Consider the following 19009-nt stretch of genomic DNA (forward strand, 5'->3'; position numbering starts at 1 on the left):
AACATAGGTAATTGGGATCTATTCTAGTTGTAGGCTGATTGTGATAAGGATACGACACCTACATTAGGTACATTTGTTGATTAGTGTTTGTGGAAATATTCTCCAACTGTTAATGATATAATTAATTTCATCAAATTGCACCAATGTTAATGAAAGACAAGTGTAATACTTCCCAAAAAAAACATGGATAATTGTGTTTTTTTGTATCTGTTTTGAAAATAACTTTGATTCGGTGCAGCTCTTGTAAAACATCACTCCAGACTCCATAATACCTGCACAATTTTATGATTTAATGGACTAAATTCACCCAAACAGTTCCTTGTCAGTCACTTAATATTTTTTTCAATTTAATGCCTCTTCAGCGGCTTTGTAGCTGCTTATTTGAAGCATGTTAAATGATGGAATGACAGACAGGCTCTAGAGAAACATTCCCATGACACGAGATTAGCATGGGCCCTGAGCCAGTCTATCAACCTTGAAATCAGCAACATAAAATGTCCTTTTAGAGGCGTAGGGTTAAAGTAACAAGAGTGTCGAGGATCCAAATGGGTACTTGAAAGAATCCTTTGTAGTTTGTAGCCTTTCAGGGGTCTTATTTTAATAAGATATTTTAAATGAAGTATTGTACATATCTGGCAAAAAGGTTGGTAAATAAAGCAGATAAAAAACATTATTTTCCATTTGCACAATGTTTAGCATGCTAAAGGTGGCACAAACATTCAAAATGTCTGAAAAATATTAATTCTGGTGCTGAGCATGCTGAGTGAGTAACTGACCTTGACATGCCCATGTTATCACCACAAGACAAATATTGCCATGTTTACTGGGGCTTGCTTACGACACATATCACTTGACGTTATTTACCACATGCTTCAACACAAGACAAACAAAGTCATCGAACTCTACCCAATGGACACTAGAAAAAATATAACTTCAATGATGTCCACATACTTAGATATACTACTAAAAAAATGTTAAGCCCCACTCAATTCTTTCATATTACTATAGTTTATCTGTTGTGCGATAACAGATTAACTATGGTAATAGTTCATTTCCATTGTTGTATCGGATTAACATTATTCATATGACAGAATCGGGTGGTCCTTAACTTTGCTTTCAGTCTCATTAAAATCAGATCTTAGTTCTTGCTACCGCTAAACAAAGATCTGAGGGCATCCCCCTACGGGTCACGTCAGAACGACCTTTCATCTGACCGATCAGAGCATCGCTTACCAGATTGTGAAAGTGACAGTCGGAATGAGATTTCTAATCATGCAACCTCGAAAACATTAACTCCGAACGATAGTTACAGGTTTAACGACTGAATCCATACAATCTAGAACATCTATTAGCCATTCCAGAATGTTCTTTTGTTCAGGCTTCAATTTTTTATTGAGAATTTGTCAAAATATGTTTTGAAGCGTAGTCGCCGATTTGAAATTAGTGCCGTAAAGCACAAGAAAGCTTCCTTCTGATTGGTCATTCCATTGGTCGGTTAAAGTTCGCGCAAGGGCGGTCTGACGTGACCTGTAATGGGATGTCCTCAGATCTTTGTTAAGCGGTAGCGAGAACTAAGATCTGATTTTAATGAGATTGCTTTGCTTTAGAAGTATACATTGGGAATCTTTTGAGCTTGACAATAAATTATGTACTTCAGAGTATAGATTAAACCAAACAATCACTTACTGGTAACTCCTCTTGAATGTGAAATAACCAATACAAACATTAACCCCAACCCACGGAATAGCAAAAACACTTGCCATGCACGCATACATTGTTCAGTAACAAGGCAATTCAGATCAACTTAACCTCCTCACAAAATATGCAATAGGCCTTTTTATACCACTGGATCTTTCATCAAGGAACTCCAATATCACATTTTCTACCACAGCAATAATGAAAATATAAACTCCCCTTTAGGAATACAGTGGGTTGTTTGTCAAAATACACATGAATACAAGAAGAAACTAAAGATCGATACTTCATCCCATTTATCCAACCCTGGATTTCCTGGTGTATATACAAATATAACCATCCCTGACACCAGCATCATGTGGCTAGTCCCTCACAATCCACATCCACACGTCCTGGTAAAACTGTTTGCAAAGGGAGGTAACTCACTTAACTGTTCTCATACAAGCTACATAATTATGGCGCAGGTGTTGGACTCAGGACAGATGAAGTAGGGTAAAGAGCTTTGGTTTCATGAGACTGGTGAATACATATTGCGTATTCGGACCAAAGTCTGTGGCAAATGTCAATACCAAAATGAAATGATAAACTACCCAATTCCTGTTATTATTGTTATAACTAATGTTATGACTGTGTAGAGGTATTTCACCAAGATAACGGGACCCATAAAGTGGAAGAGGATTTGATGCTTAGTGTTATTATAACTGCATTGAATTATACCTCTGAAAATGAGTTAAAAAAGTCCTAATTTTTGACAAAATAATGATTATTCCCCAATTTGCCTGCGAAGAGCGCTGAGATTGAACTCCTACATAAATCCTGACATCAGTTCAGTAGTGTATTACTATAGCATAATGACTGCATCTACAGCGATACAGGCACTTAAGTCACAAGGCCCCAGACAGCTACCCAAAACATCACATTCATAAATTATTGCAAAGATTTCTACATTAAATTATACACATACATTTTTTTATATTTTTGCAACACTTCCCATAATTATTTCAAGCTTCCAAACAAACACAAATAATTGAAAAACGACATTTTGGTCCCTTTTCTTGCCCATGTATTCCTAAATACAACTAGGAGACGTCTTGGCTCAACTTGAGGTGATGAATAGAGCACATTGATATCTTAACTTAAGTGCTGTTATTCAGCACTCTGAAACAGAAACTTTAGACCGACTTGTATTAAGAGTAACAGCTGACTCGAAGTTCTAAGTACATTAACATTTATCAGTAATAGCACTTCATGCATTTTCAAAGTCTACAACATGTGCAGTTGCTAATGGTGCAGATCTTATCTACATAGATAACATGTGCTTCTATTGCCTTAAACCTGGTCCTATGTACATACACGTAAAACATCTCACAAAACAGACAGAACAGAAGATGATGTTGGTCATTGAATGATGAGATCAATACGGGAATAGAGGCACTGCACTGAAATACGACCATGTGATAACAAATATGGAAGAGAGAGAGTCAGATAATACAACAGTTTCACTATCAGAAAGACCTCTATCACAGAAAGTCTACAGCTGATAGGCTATACAGTTTTGTTTCCACTGCAGACTTTGTAACGTGAAACCTGTTTGTTCCTCACAATTTCCAGCACTTATGATTTTAGTCAAGAGTTATCTCCCTGTTGTGTGAAGAGTTATCTCCCTGTTTTCAATGTCCCCCCAAACATTTCCTGGGAGGCGTAAGTCATGTAGAGGAAACCATCTTCGTCCTTTTCGTCGCGGTAGATCTCTGCCATTGTGGATGACATGCTGGAAATGCTTTTGTTGTTGATGATCAGATAAAATGCTTGGTTTGCGTTCAAGGACATCCTGTTCCTGAAGACAAGAAACATTTTTAAATATTGAGTGAGTGAGTGAGTGAGTGAGTGAGTGAGTGAGTGAGTATGATTTTACAACGCTTTTAGCAATATTCCAGCAATATCACGGCGGGGTACACCAGAAAAGGGCTTCACACATTGTACCCATGTTAAATATTGAGTGACCGGAGATACACTGCTGCAGCAGGTCCAAGGCAGGGGACAAGGGCTTCACAAGTATGAATAGACTTGAACATAGGTCCTACAAAGTAACATGCATATACACTAAACTCTAGGCTATCCCACAACAGCTCAAAAGAATCAAAACACACTTACCACTAAAATTCTATATTAAACTAACATGACCATGACAAACCAAAACCAAATCAAAGATGGAATTTCAGACAAATTTTAAGCAGCTAAAATGGTCCATCGCGAAATAACTAACAATGAAGGATAATAAAATTGTAATGATTTCCATCTTTTCGTGCGATCGTATCATGTAAGTCAAACAAGTTACCACTGATTTAATTTGATTAGCTGTCTTAGGTCACATGCTTGAATTCGACCAATCACGATCCTTATAGCAGATTACGGCAAAAAAGCGTCATTAGAAACCAATTTCTATTCAATAAAAACGAATGTTACAACTACGAAAATACCCCTGGCGAGGATATATGTGTCAGCTTACAGAGTTATTAAAAACAAACTTAATAAGTTTTAAATCAATTATAAAAATAACTATCATATGTATCATGTGTATAAGTAGTAGGATTGGACCTTTCAAATGGTGTATGACATGCAATAGCAAAGATGTACCACAAGCTGATATTTTCCTTCATAAATGTAGGCTTCATCTATCACTGTGATTATAATATGGGTCAATACAGCAATAAATGATTACCATACATTACCACAAATTCACACAAACCTTATACAACATTCAACCTTAAGTTTACAGGTAAGTACATTGATATTTTGACTAAACTTGATCTTTCTCTCTCAACCAGCCAAGATTTCACCTCAAGTGAAAATAGGAATTATTTTACTGATCATTGCAGGGTGCATTTTCTCTAAATACTCTTAACTCCCAAACTGGATGTGTGTATGATACATATGTGTGGAAAATAAACAAAAACATAAGGTCTTCATTCACAGGAATACTTCAGGCATGTTAGCCATAAACAGCACAGAGAGTACTAACGTCAACCTACCTGATGATGGTGACAAACTGTGACATGGTGAGCTCCTGTGGTACGAGGAACTTGGTCTTGTCCAGCACGGGCAGCTGGTTCTCCTTGTGGTACCTCTCCACGATCACCTGCAGTAGATACATCCCTGTCATAAACACCATTAGCTGACACCGACCTTACCTCTATACAATCACCTGCAGTAGATACACCCCTCTCATAAACACCAATAGCTGACACCGACCTTACCTCTATACAATCACCTGCAGTAGATACACCCCTCTCATAAACACCAATAGCTGACACCGACCTTACCTCTCCACGATATCCTGCAGTAGATACACCCCTGTTATAAACACCAATAGATGACACCGACCTTACCCCTCCACAATCACCTGCAGTAGATACACCCCTGTTATAAACACCAATAGATGACACCGACCTTACCACTCCAATACCTACTGGAGACATATCTGTCATAACACCAGTAGGTGACACCGACCTTACCTCTCCAATACCTACTTGAGACATATCTGTCATAACACCAGTAGCTGACACCGACCTAACCACTCCGATATCTACTGGAGACATATCTGTCATAACACCAGTAGCTGACACCGACCTAACCACTCCGATATCTACTGGAGACATATCTGTCATAACACCAGTAGCTGACACCGACCTAACCACTCCGATATCTACTGGAGACATATCTGTCATAACACCAGTAGCTGACACCGACCTTACCACTCCAATATCTAATGGAGACATATCTGTCACAAACACAAATAGCTGACACCGACCTTACCACTCCAATATCTACCTGAGACATATCTGTCATAACACCAGTAGCTGACACTGACCTTACCACTCCAATATCTACTTGGGACATATCTGTCATAACACCAGTAGCTGACACCGACCTACCCACTCCAATATCTACTGGAGACATATCTGTCATAAATACCAATAGCTGACACTGACCTCTCCAATATCTACTGGAGACATATCTGTCACAAACACCAATAGCTGACACTGACCTTACCTCTCCAATATCTACTTGGGACATATCTGTCATAAACACCAATAGCTGACACTGACCTTACCTCTCCAATATCTACTTGGGACATATCTGTCATAACACCAATAGCTGACACTGACCTCTCCAATATCTACTTGGGACATATCTGTCATAAACACCAATAGCTGACACTGACCTTACCTCTCCAATATCTACATGGGACATATCTGTCATAACACCAATAGCTGACACTGACCTCTCCAATATCTACTTAGGACATATCTGTCATAACACCAATAGCTGACACCGACCTTACCACTCCAATATCTACTTGGGACATATCTGTCATAAACACCAATAGATGACACTGGTCTTAAGGACCTGCATTCTAATCAAACAATTTCATCATCATTTGCCAGAGTTTGCATATAATGACCTCAAAATGTTATTGCATATGGACATAAGCGAAATGCATTTACGCAGACATTCACACATATTGTGATGACCCTAGATGCTGCTAACATGGTGATGAGTTAGTATTGCCAGGCAACTCACAGGTATCTTGGTGGGGAACTTGAGTCGGATCCCTTCCACCTCTTCCTTCCTGGTTGCTGCAAAGTGAAACACACCAGTGTAGAACATGATATATATACATCAGAAAATGTATTACGGCTATGGAATAACATTAGACAGGTCACATATACCATGGCACAGAGTTGTTTATCAACCTGAGCCAAAGCTATTTATGACCATCATGTCAACAGCACACAAGCGCACTTCTCAATATGATGAAAGTCGGGACCTCACATTCCTAAACACTTAGTTCAGGGCAAGCTGGGAAATCAGACACTGTTTTCTTAAATTCATTAGTTTCTGTCAAATGGTCACGTAATAATGTTTATAATTGCCCACAATGTTTACTGAAACATTCATTATCTTAATAAACGATGGGTGCATGTTGACAAATGCTGGCATCAAGCACCACAACAGTTAGTAGATTAATCTGAAGCTGAACAGGGACTCAACCTTTCAATTAGGCTCACTCTTCACTAAAAGCCTCTTCCCACAGAAACATGGCTAATGTTAACTTATCACTCATGTCTTCCAGGTAGTTCATCCTATCTACAGTGCTGTTGGAAATGATACATCATCAGTCAGTAGAGCATGCAGTCCCGATGCACTTACATTTCCCCACAGCGTCCATTACACAACGTCCCTGACACAACGTCCCTTACACAACGTCCCTGACACAACGTCCCTTACACAAGGTCCCTGACACAACGTCCCTGACACAACGTGCCTGACACAACTTCCCTGACACAACGTCCCTTACACAAGGTCCCTGACACAACGTCCCTTACAGAACATCCCTGATCCTGCCTCGACAAGGGCAGAAAGTAGACCAGGCAGGGGGCAGGAGTGTCAGCATGACTAGTATTCTGCTACCCGACCTCACCTAACCCCAGAAAAGCCCTGGCAGTTTATATAACTGACGGGCAGTCGGGTAGCCTAGTGGTTAAAGCGTTCGCTCGTCACGCTGAAGACCCGGGTTTGATTCCCGACATGGGTACAATGTGTGAAGCCCATTTCTGGTGTCCCCCGCCGTGATATTCCTGGAATATTGCTAAAAGCGGCGTTAAACCATACTCACTCACTCACTATATAACTGACAAAAGGGAGCACTTGTTAAAACTATACACAATGAGTTCAATTTGTTTCCAGCAATCGAGCAGTAGTGAATAAACGTTGATAAAAAAAAACGTTTTTGGTAACAGTTTAATACTAGGCAATTAAATACCCCTTCAATACTACTGTATTCTGTAAGTATGTGTATCACACAAGAAACGATGGAGGGTCATGTTAATGTTAGGTCTTACATGGGAGCACTTAGATTACTTACAGATTGGTCTGGAATTTAGCCACAAGGTTCTTAATACAGCAATTATGGTAGGTCACATGAGATCACGAGAGACAGCCATGAGGGACATAAATTAATCACAATGTGTACTGACAGGACATTTTAATTATTAAATGACCTTATCATCAATATTTTTAACCTTTTCACCATGCTTATAAACATGATAAATATGAAAGGAGACATTAATCAGCACACACTACTCCAGTCATACTGTTTGGTGCATACTGATAAGTCAGGACGTATCACACTGTATATGAGTGGAGTGGAGTGGAGTGGAGTGGAGTGGAGTGAGTGTGGTTTTATGACACTTTTAGCAATATTCCGGCAATATCACGGCGGGGGACACCAGAAATGGGCTTCACACACTGTATCAAACCCGGGTCTTCGGCGTGACGAGCTAAAGCTTTAACCAAAAGGCTAACTGACCACCCCAATGTTGATATGAAAACAGAATATAAACTGTTGGGACCCAATTAGAATCAGCCCCATCACTTGTTTGTTGCTCAATGCTCCACTCTGCAGTATTCAAGCTAAATGACAGCAGCCTGTAAACAGTAAGGTCTGAACCAGACAATCCAGTGATTGATGTGAGCAAGGATCATCACCCTTGGGTACGAAGACACAATCAGACAAGTCACTAAGCCTGACCACACAATCCATTTGGTCTCTTACAACAAAAATAGATTGCAGGGGACCCATTCTAAACCAGAGTGAGTGAGTAAGTGAGTGTGTATGGTTTTATGCGGGGGACACCAGAAATGGGCTTCACACATTGTAAACATGTGGGGAATCGAACCCGGGTCTTCGGCATGACGAGCGAATGCTTTAACCAGAACCCCCATGGAGTGCTTCAATTACTACTAACAGACTGACAACAACATATATCATGTGTAGATTCCATATTTGGTTAAGATATCCAACAAAAGTCACAAGCTATTATCAGAATACTATACACAATACCATATACAACACTATCAATATTCTATTGTCAGTGATCACTAACATCTGGCGCTACTTCCTGACTATATTGTACGGCACTGAGGTTGTTTTTCCTGCCTTTGTTATTCTCATATTGACTGTAAATACATTACTTTCAGCATTTCAACTTTATCCAACCGTGCAGAAATAGATGATACATGTCACAACTGGACTGTTAGTGTCATCAATGTGACTCTCGGACATTCAATCATATCTATGTCGGTGAGAAATTGGGGTGTACCGTGACGGTGACATAATGAGCTTTGAGGCAGCTAGCCATGTGTGATCAGTGCATGCAAACCAATAATTGGTGATTGGAAAGAGTGAGTGAGTGAGTGAGTGAGTGAGTGAGTGAGTATGGAGTGAGTGAGTGAGTATATCACATAAGAGGACACCAGAAATGGGCTTAACACATTGTACCCATGTTGGGAATCGAACCCGGGTTTTCGGCATGTCGAGCAAACACTTTAACCACTAGGCTACCCGACCGCCCAGTGATTGGAAAGAACCTTTGTGCTTACTATGCACTATATTAACCTCAAGAAACTCAGTTTCCAGCTAGGAGAAATGACAAAGTAAACATTTCAACGACTGCAGAGGTTTAGATAAGCCTTTGGTTACCTGGGTATTTTACTCAGGGGTTTTGTTTTAATTGCGTATCCACAGTTTTTAGAGGGTATTCAAAATTTATTTACTCACTTGTTTCTTCACATTTGGGTATTTTAAATTAAAACCTGTTTCATAACATTCCCTGTTAATCATTTAAAACTATGTGAATAGTAGTCTGCCTATCTGCGTCTGCTTGCGGCTCCCTCTCTGGGAAGCCATTTTTGTTTGCAAAACCTAGCATTGTAAGAAAGGCGTTTTTTTTTTAAAAATCGCCAATCAGCGACTGTTTAAGATACAACATGTACATTGACTAGGCGTGAAGTGCTTTTCAATTGGCATCGATCAGTATGATTGTCGCACAAGGTTTTTCCCAATGTAACTGTCAATAGGTGAATTTCGCGATCGGCTGATACACAATCATTTTATCTAATATTTGTAATATTTGCATAATTATTGTTTCAATAGTGTATTTATAGTTTTTGCTGCGTATTTGATATGCTAGGATTTGATTTGTCTGCGTTTTTCAGTTTATTTAACGGGTATTCTATGCAAACACGCAGCTTATCTCGAGGTCTGATAACTGAATAGCTGATGTCCAGTGTTCTGCCTAGAAGCTGAACAAGTGGGGACAGGGACCCGTTGGAGTCATTTTCAAAAGTTATGGAGCCACTCTCTGAGAGATCATATTAAAACTTCAAACCCGTTATGCAGGTTATTGATGCAGGATCACCGTCCACTAGTAATGTTAGCGATACACAAAATGTGTTTCGTTAATATTACTTGTTGTCAGCAATTTTGAGACACCTTGGTCATTTGAAGCAGAAAAATCTTTGGCATTATCGGAAGGCAGTTTACCGGTAGGCTGTGTTGACAATGAAAAGAAATTTAAAATTGATCTATCTCTGAACCTTATCAGATTCTCTGCTCTCGGATTTTGCTGTTTAGTCATGGTTTATTAGGTATTGAAAAGAACCAATTAAAAAACGTCCATTGCATGTCCTTATGACTTCTTTATTTGCAAAAATTTGTAAGATTGATTCTGATTAGACCATTTGTGCCTTTACACAAATGAAAGGCGCTGATAGTAAAGTGAGACACATAAGGCAACGCAAATCAGGGCGTTAACATTCAATAATATAAACAGCTGTCCAGGTGATGTAAAATATTTTTGACATGTTTTTCGACATGAAAAGCACCTCATGTCCCACTGAGCCAAAAATATTATGTGCCAATCAAGAAATGCAGGAATACCGCGAGGCAGGGGCCTGAAGCTGCCTCGGCAGAACACCACATGACATTGTAAACATGGTCAAGGTCAAACTGACACATATATTTACAGATGAACTAACCCCAATTTAAAAGAAAGTGCAAAAATTGCTGTTCAAATAAAAATAATCTTCCAACATTTTAACATAATTTGAGTGTACCTTTGTTGAAAAGACTATCACAAGCACATACCTTGATCTAGTTTACAGGAAACATCCTAAATCCAAACCAAGTAAATTAAGATAAGCATGGTAGACCAATTATTAGTTTCTTGTTTTATTTGTTGAAATATTTTATAAGCTCGGGGCAAAAGAAAAGATAACTAAGAGATGTCAGGGTTGACACCAGTTAGTTTGAGCATGTTGAGGACTTGATGTTAATTTCTAGTAAATAAACAGCTTCATAAACTTCATGCCATCTTAGAAAAACATTTATTACATTACATATCATGCACACGCAGAATCAATACAATGTAATATTCTAATGATCCAGTATCAACTGATGTGACATATCACATGCTTATTGACCCATCTGATCTGAAGCTACAAGTTAATCAACATCATGAGGATGACAATGATCCGATTTCATTGTCAAGGGCAAACTTTATCACCGACAACGTAATCTAATCATAAACAGGTCCATGGTCTATGCTGATGTAGTTCAATGTCAGCAATGGTCAGATAAGATACACACTTTCCAAGCCCTCCTCTCACTGACAAGACAATGTCAAAAGGCCGCCATTGAATGCTAAAGTGAGTGAGTGAATATGGTTTCACACCGCTTTTAGCAGTATTCCTGCAATATCACGGCGGGTGACACCAGAAATAGGCTTCACACATTGTACCCATGTCGGGAATCGAACCCGGGTCTTCAGTGTGACAAGCGAACACTTTAACCACTAGGCTACCAGACCGCCCCTCAAATTCTAAAACTATAAGGTGCACAGTACTTTACATCAATAGTGCCCAAGGACTGCAACTCTGCACAGCGAATTGCAGCACCCCTGCTTATCTATTGATGCCTGCTGCTAACGAACATATACCGGTACTGTACAACATTTGACAAGTATGATAAGCCTGCTTAAAAATTAACATATTTGATTAAACCTCACTTCAGTGCTTTTGCCTAAAATGGAGCCTTGGTCAATCTGTTGATCTCCTAATCGACCCATGTAAACACTACGTATTTGTGAAACTTGAACCATCATTTTCCAAAATAAAAAATAAAAAATAAAATATCCAAATATTCATAATCAGGAACACTCCAACATTCCCACCAAATAGTGTAAGCATGCGCCGGACACCTGCCTGTCTGATAATGACATACATGTGTACATACCGTACATTGCTCAACATTCATCAATCTACAAAAGGTCATAACAATTATATTTGAAAGGTACACAGCACCATCACTGATGATGTTCCCGCTTAATATTCTCACAGACCGCCTCCGTGGTCTAGTGGACAGAAAGTTTGGTGGTACGATCACCAGACGCATCATACCAAAAGACAGTACTTGTTGTTACCCTGACCGGCACCCAGCATTAAGGGAATAATACAAGGCCTGGTCGGCTAGGAGTCAGTCCCCTGTGTCTGACACACACACATGCATGCACATGCAAGTTCAATAATCTTTAACACAAAGTTAAACTTTTCATAATGTTAACATACATGGATAATCTTGATAAAAAGTCATTATCAGAAGTGACAAAATCTAATACTTAATTACCAAGATTATTAAATGAATAAAATGATGTTTTTCAAAACAGTAAACAGACACTACCACTAGACAATGCTAGATCAAGTAACTAGGGCTGGAACGGGTAACTCGGGAACTCGGGTTGGGTGGGTACTTAGTAGGACTACCCGGACCCGTGGTTACTCACGTGATATATTGTTTATTGACAAAAATAATATCTAAAACTCTATGGTTACACTACAAATCAGTATTGTTCGCATTTCTTTCTGTCTATGCACCCACTCCTTCTGACCTTTACAGGTTTGAATAAAGATAAAACTTCAGTCGACTTCAGTGTATGCATGACCAGATCGTTTTATACGTGTAACTAAATACATTTTACCAGGGCTACGGTCAAACTACTCCCAATCGGACTTTTTTACACCCAAGTCTTGAGACATATAGCGGGTATCCAGGTAGGGTCGGTGATAGCGTGGTGGGTACCCGGGTGGTAAACTTGGACTCAAGATTATAACTGAGAAGTGTTGGACTTGCTCCAGTATAAATCCTGTAAATATGTTGTGATATGTAATGGGACACTGACAGTGAACATCATCAGGTCATACATTTTCTAATCTGAATGTGACCAGAGTGGTTAAGTGTGTCACACCTGTCCTGACTCCCTGATGATGTATGATGTACACCATGTGGCTCATCGTCATCATCACATACACCAGCTGCTTGCCCATGGGGAGATGGGTGTCAACATTCATTCATTCATTCATGACATTTTGTATCAGACAATGGTTATGGGAAACACAATGTGTTTGCTCACTCAGGCTAGGGATCACATCACTTTGTCTTATAATCAATGATGATAATGTACCTGCCAGTGCCACTACCTAGTCGTTGTGTAGAATACCATATGCCTTCGTTATTATGCAAATTATTGACAATATGTTCCATAGCAGTGATTAGACAGGACCAATGTCATTAGTTCTTTTACAGACCTAGTAACCTACTATCTAGTAACCTTATACCTCAAAATGTATCGTTGCATTGGCATTTTGTAAATATTTCTTCCATCCTCACTGCAGAGATTTTACTTGAAGCGATGGAACAGCTTTTTTTCTTAAAAAATAATGAATCTCGAAATGGTAGTATTGTATTCAACACAAAAAATATGGTACAATGCAGTAGTTAATTCAGTCATTGATTTTTCATTATTTCAATTTTGGTGTTAAAGTAACAATATGCAAGATGTAGTGCCTTTTCAATGCATCTTCCACTGAATGAATATATATATGTTTTTTTTTTTTGTTTAACGCCTCACTCAGCAACATTCCAGCTATATGACGAAGGGCAATTGGATATGTAAACATGGTACACTTCTGCATGTTCTAGTCCTCCCGTTAAATGTAACAGATTTCTGCATATTCAACTCTTAACATACCTTACTGGATCACTGAAAGAGAGATATTTATTAGGGTTATTATGGTCATGGACTAAAAGTGGCAGTTACAAATTGTTTGCTTTGAGGTTTTGAACAGATTTCAACAGGTCCTTGGAAAAATATATTTATTCTGAGGTAACTTACTTGAGATGGGGATTGGTTAGTAATATTAAATGGCTTTTCAATGGATATTATGCATTTTCAAGGCTTTTACAAGACCATATTTCAATTCAAGTGGTTTTCAAGCATGTATTGATTTACAAATCCTGCTTATTCAACAAGACATATCATATTATCACATTACCCAGATCTAACCCACTGTGACTCAGTTAAATCAGTTCTTTGCTTATCACTACATAAACAAATAGCTAATCCAAATCAATCGATACTTGTAAGTGCCAGGATGTTACAAAAACATGTATGTCTGTTCCTTCATGAAATGATCTGTTGATATATGCATAAAAATGGGACATTCCTCGAGCATGCTTTCCAGATCAAGATTTTTCCACTTTTGGCTTTATCAGTTTATTGTGTGTCTAACACTAACATGATTCAAGTATAATCATCAGTGTTATCATTATCATCAGAGCTACAGATAAGCTGCTTATTTAAAATACCCCCCCAAAACTATTCAAAACCCAATTACTTTCAATTAACTTGCGTACAGAAACGCATGCATTATATTAAAAACTCAATTGTTTGAAAACAGTGAGAGTAAATACCAATGAAGCTTTTTCAACATGCGTACAACAGAGCTAATTTACTTTCTGAGTCAAGCCAATATCTAAAATCGTTATGTACATCTAAAACATTAATTCCTTTTTAATTAAATCTCAAAATGTTTACTAATTTTTGGAAAAAAAACCCCAAGAGAGTGATGAATAGATGAGTGAAAAAATATTGGTTACCCAATGAAAAAGTAATAACCCAAATAGAATAGAAACCTTCAAGTAAAAACTCAATTGCTCAAAATGTTATCTGGAGCTCTGCAAAGCCAATATCTAAAATCGTTATGTACATCTAAAACATTATTTCCTTTTTTAATTAAATCTCAAAATGTTTACTAATTTTTGGAGAAAAAAAAACCAAGAGAGTGATGAATAGATGAGTGAAAAAATATTGGTTACCCAATGAAAAAAGTAATAACCCAAATAGAATAGAAACATTAAAGTAAAAACTCAATTGCTCAAAATGTTATCTGGAGCTCTGTATAATTATTATCATTGTGTAAAATCAGTTACAACCACATCATGATTTCATGACCTGTATATGCGTAAACTGTTGGTGGTATCCATATCAGACAATGTGTCATGTATGTCTTGTTATATCTGGTCTTGTTTGTGGAACTTTGATCAGGTAAGCAGATATTGACAAGCTGTCAGTCATTCACACTATCAATCTTTCATTGTGAACATAATTCCGTCTACACGCAGATAGGGGTCTTTGGTAGGGTCAGTGCCAAGTTCGTCATGAGGTCACTGTTCTTACTTTATGCATGACCACCATGGTCTCATACAATAGCCTAGACATCAAGATAATGGGGAATCTAACCAATGCTAACAACTCAGACTAATTGGGCAGGAGACTAAATACGCACAGCATGCTAACTGACATAGCTAATCTAAGAGAAAGTAGGACAAATCACTCATGGTCATACTATTTATCATACATCTTTGTTGAGCCAAATGATAGGGTATGTGCGTATGTATCATAATTCATATACAGCAGCTTTAACTAATTAATTTGAGACTTGCACCCTTCACAAGTTTAAAATAAATAAAATTAATTTTTGGACAAAACAAATTTTCTTTACAATGTAATTTAATTTCTTTCAGTGGCATTTAGAAGTTGGGGTGATGAAGTAAGACGAGTTCTATGGATGAACAACTTCTTTATTACAATTAGTGCGACGTTTCGGTGTAGATTCTAACACCTTTATCAAGCAATAGATGATATTGCTTGATAAAGGTGTTAGAATCTACACCGAAACGTCGCACTAATTGTAATAAAGAAGTTGTTCATCCATAGAACTCGTCTTACTTCATGTAATTTAATGTTACAATAACTTGTATCTTAATCTTGTATTCTAATCTTAAACATGTTAAAGGCATTAAATGTTTCAATTTCAGCGAGTGTACAATGTCTGGACCAAGACGTAACTTGAACCAACCATGGAGGCGGACATACAGACGATACAAATAACAAAATCAATGTCATCTCACCATGCTCACTGGGTTATACACTACAGTAAAAAATAAAAAAAATAAAAAATGTGATCCAAACTATGTAGATTTATTACTAACATTATAAAGAAATTGATATTTAATGTATCAATCTCTGCGACGTACACATATTGCTCAACACTGGAAAAGTGAAAACATTTGATTTTATAACATTTATTTCATACATTCTTAAATAGATCTAGATCTATGATGGGAAAATTATCTAGATCACGAGATATAGTTTACAAAGTAATTTAGATTAAACCTACAGTCAGTGACATGGTGGGTTTTTAAGTAATATAAACAATACAGAAAGACAACTTTATATAATTAAGTATAATTTAACTGTCATTTTGTTTCAATCGAGCCTGATAAGAGTTTACAAAGGACCAAATAGGGTGAAAAAAATCACATCTTTCGTGGCATTGAGCTGTCAACAGCCTTGACAGTGGGACCCAAGTTGTAAACAGGTGCTAGGTCACTCTGAGGATATTTGAACTTACCGAAGCTTTTCCGTTGTTTAAAAGTCCTCCCAACTGATTCTGGAGGTGTAGGCATTGTTGCAACTTAATCTAACTTAATGACAACTGAAATAAATGGTCCTGAACTTGTTCCGTCAGCCAACTCAGAGTCAGATGTTTTGATGCAAGAATCACTTCTGACGTCACATTCCCCGTGCTGATTGGACGACTAAGGGACGTTATTCTCATGAGTGTACATTCGTGACATCCACTAAAAATATACTGGGGAAGTTTTGTGACTTAATCAATACACCAAGTAATATTTTAACTGTTTGAAAACATTTTTATCATTGAATTAACTGGATATAATGTTTTATGTTGATTTGAACATTAGTTTAACCACGCAATAAACACATTTGCAGATCGGAAATAACAAAAATAATGATTTTAGAATATTTGCCTCATCAAGTTCAGTGACATTCAGAAAGATTTATTTTGAATAGTTGCGAATGTTTTGGCATGTCAGTATCACAGTGCTTGCTCATTTAATTGAATATTAAACACATGAGCATTGTCAGATAGCATATGACGTCGCTGATCAAATTTCAAATGTGATGAACTTGTCTCGTTAGAAAGTCTTAGTGATCAAGTATTAATGTTTTTAATTATCTATTCGATTATAATAACGAGGCATCGTTCAAACGTATAGCTAGCTTTAATTACGACATGTTTATCAATCTTGATCAAAATTCAGGACTCGCGTTAGACATTGTCTCTGTATTTGTGCTTGTATGCTTGGTCAATTTGTAAACACGTTTTCATTTTAGCGTTTAGCAGTTGGAGACGTTTTAGTACTCAAACCTCCAACTTACATCTGTCTATTTGTTGTCTTTTTTTATATTGGAGTAGGGTAAGATAATTGTTTCCGGATTCATTTCGGATATAACTTTTTTCATGTATGAGACATTATTAGTCTGAGAATAGGCATGGATGCAAAACATCGCGATTTCACCCTTGAAGATCCAGGGTTGAATAGGTCTTCAGCAACCCATGCTTGCCGTAAAAGGCGACTATGCTTGCCGTAAGAGGCGACTAACGGGATCGGGTGGTCAGGTTCGCTGACTTTGTTGAAGCATGTTATGATTCCAATTGCGTGGATCGATGCTTATGATACCAATCACTGGATTGTCTGGTCAAGACTCGATTATTTACAGACCGAAGTCATATAGTTGGAATATTGCTGAGTGCGGAGTAAAACAACAAACCAAACCCAATAAAATATTCTTCACTGCAACGCCTGACACATTCGTTACTCTCATTGTAGGGGCGTCAGTGAATGAACGTGAAGGACGAGAATTAACTGTGACATCTACATAGAGTTTGTACAGGAAAGCTATCGTTTGTTTTACATCTATGAGGTACCACGCTAGTGCACTATAGCTGTACACTGTAAAGGATATCATCGATCTATCTGCAAGATTTGCTGTTTTTCAGATCAAACATACGAGGACTTTGTGCAGAGACTGAAAGATGCTGAGTCCAAGAGGCAATGCCGGTATGCAGTGTTTGATGTCAAGTTCTACCAGAACGCCATGCCGCAGCCCGCCAGGCGGTCATAAACGAGATTCCCTTCTAACTAGCCAGAACGCCTTGTATAGAGTAAGGGTAGGTATATAGGCTTGAGCTCGGTACCTCGCATACCGGCCGTGCAGTGTTGTGAAATATCCCATGATATTGCCTGTCGGGAATTATCGCCTATTTATCACATCACTCGGTCGCAGTATGTTGGCACTAGACTTAGGATGGGTTAACTGATAATCATAAATGAATATACGTTTGTACATAAGTTCCTTCGGGGAAGCGGTTTGACTGTGACGTAGTTTCTTCAGTCTGATTGCATGAGTTCTACCCGTGAAGATCCAGGGTAGAAAAGGTCTTCAGCAACACATGCTTGTCGTAAGAGGCGACTAACGGGAACGGGTGGTCGGGCTGTCTGATTTGGTTGATGCATGTCATCGATCCCAACCACTGGATTGTCAGGTCCAGACTCGATTATTTACAGACCGCCGTCATATAGTTGGAATATTGCTGAGTGCGGCGTTAAACAACAAACCAACCAGCCAGCATCACGACTTCGGTCTGAAATCTCAGCTATACATGGGACACGCTCCTTTGGCGGTGTGGTTGTCGAGTGGCTTGTCATGCCGAAGACTCCGGCCCATTAGGCGTCTCTTGTCATGAGAGCTGGAATATTGCTAAATGCGTCGTAAAACGATACTCCCTCACTCAACCATTTTTCACCTCGGTGTTAATCCCACTTAGTCATACACCAGCTTCATATGGTTCAAGTATTGATCACCATGGAGTTCACTCACTCACACGAGAAAGATTCCCTTACCTCGTTCCTTTAATGGCCCTCCTCCGTGGTTTAGTGGATAAAGTATTCGCAAAGAGAGCGGAAGGGCACTGTTTAATCCCCGGTCACATTATAGCAAAAGACCTTAAAAGATGGAACTTTGTGTTACCCTGCCTGGCGCTCGGCATGGATTGGTCGGCTCGGAGTCAGGATACTGTGTTTGGATGGGATGTTTATCTTAAAAACCGCAGTATAGCATCTTCGTGGGCTGGCACTGTAAGACCGGCATAAGTCCGGTCTAGTAAAAGCAGAAACACACTCGTGCATGCACGTCGGTAAATAAGT

At 38.5% G+C, this 19009-nt stretch overlaps 1 protein-coding gene across 1 annotated transcript; it reads right to left on the reverse strand.

The window, feature by feature from the left end:
• Positions 1-1602: 1602 nt before the first annotated feature.
• Positions 1603-16519, reverse strand: LOC139442162 (microtubule-associated protein 1 light chain 3 gamma-like). Its single transcript, XM_071222957.1, has 4 exons — positions 16351-16519; positions 6280-6335; positions 4728-4834; positions 1603-3532 (listed from the first exon to the last, which is right to left on the reverse strand). The coding sequence occupies exons 1-4, from the start codon at positions 16403-16405 to the stop codon at positions 3352-3354; spliced, it is 399 nt and encodes a 132-aa protein (XP_071079058.1). The 5' UTR covers positions 16406-16519; the 3' UTR covers positions 1603-3351.
• Between the last annotated feature and the right edge of the window lie 2490 nt (positions 16520-19009).

Source organism: Haliotis cracherodii, unplaced genomic scaffold (assembly GCF_022045235.1).
Source record: "Haliotis cracherodii isolate W230 unplaced genomic scaffold, xgHalCrac1.p SCAF_5, whole genome shotgun sequence".
Classification (NCBI taxonomy): Eukaryota; Metazoa; Mollusca; class Gastropoda; order Lepetellida; family Haliotidae; genus Haliotis; species Haliotis cracherodii.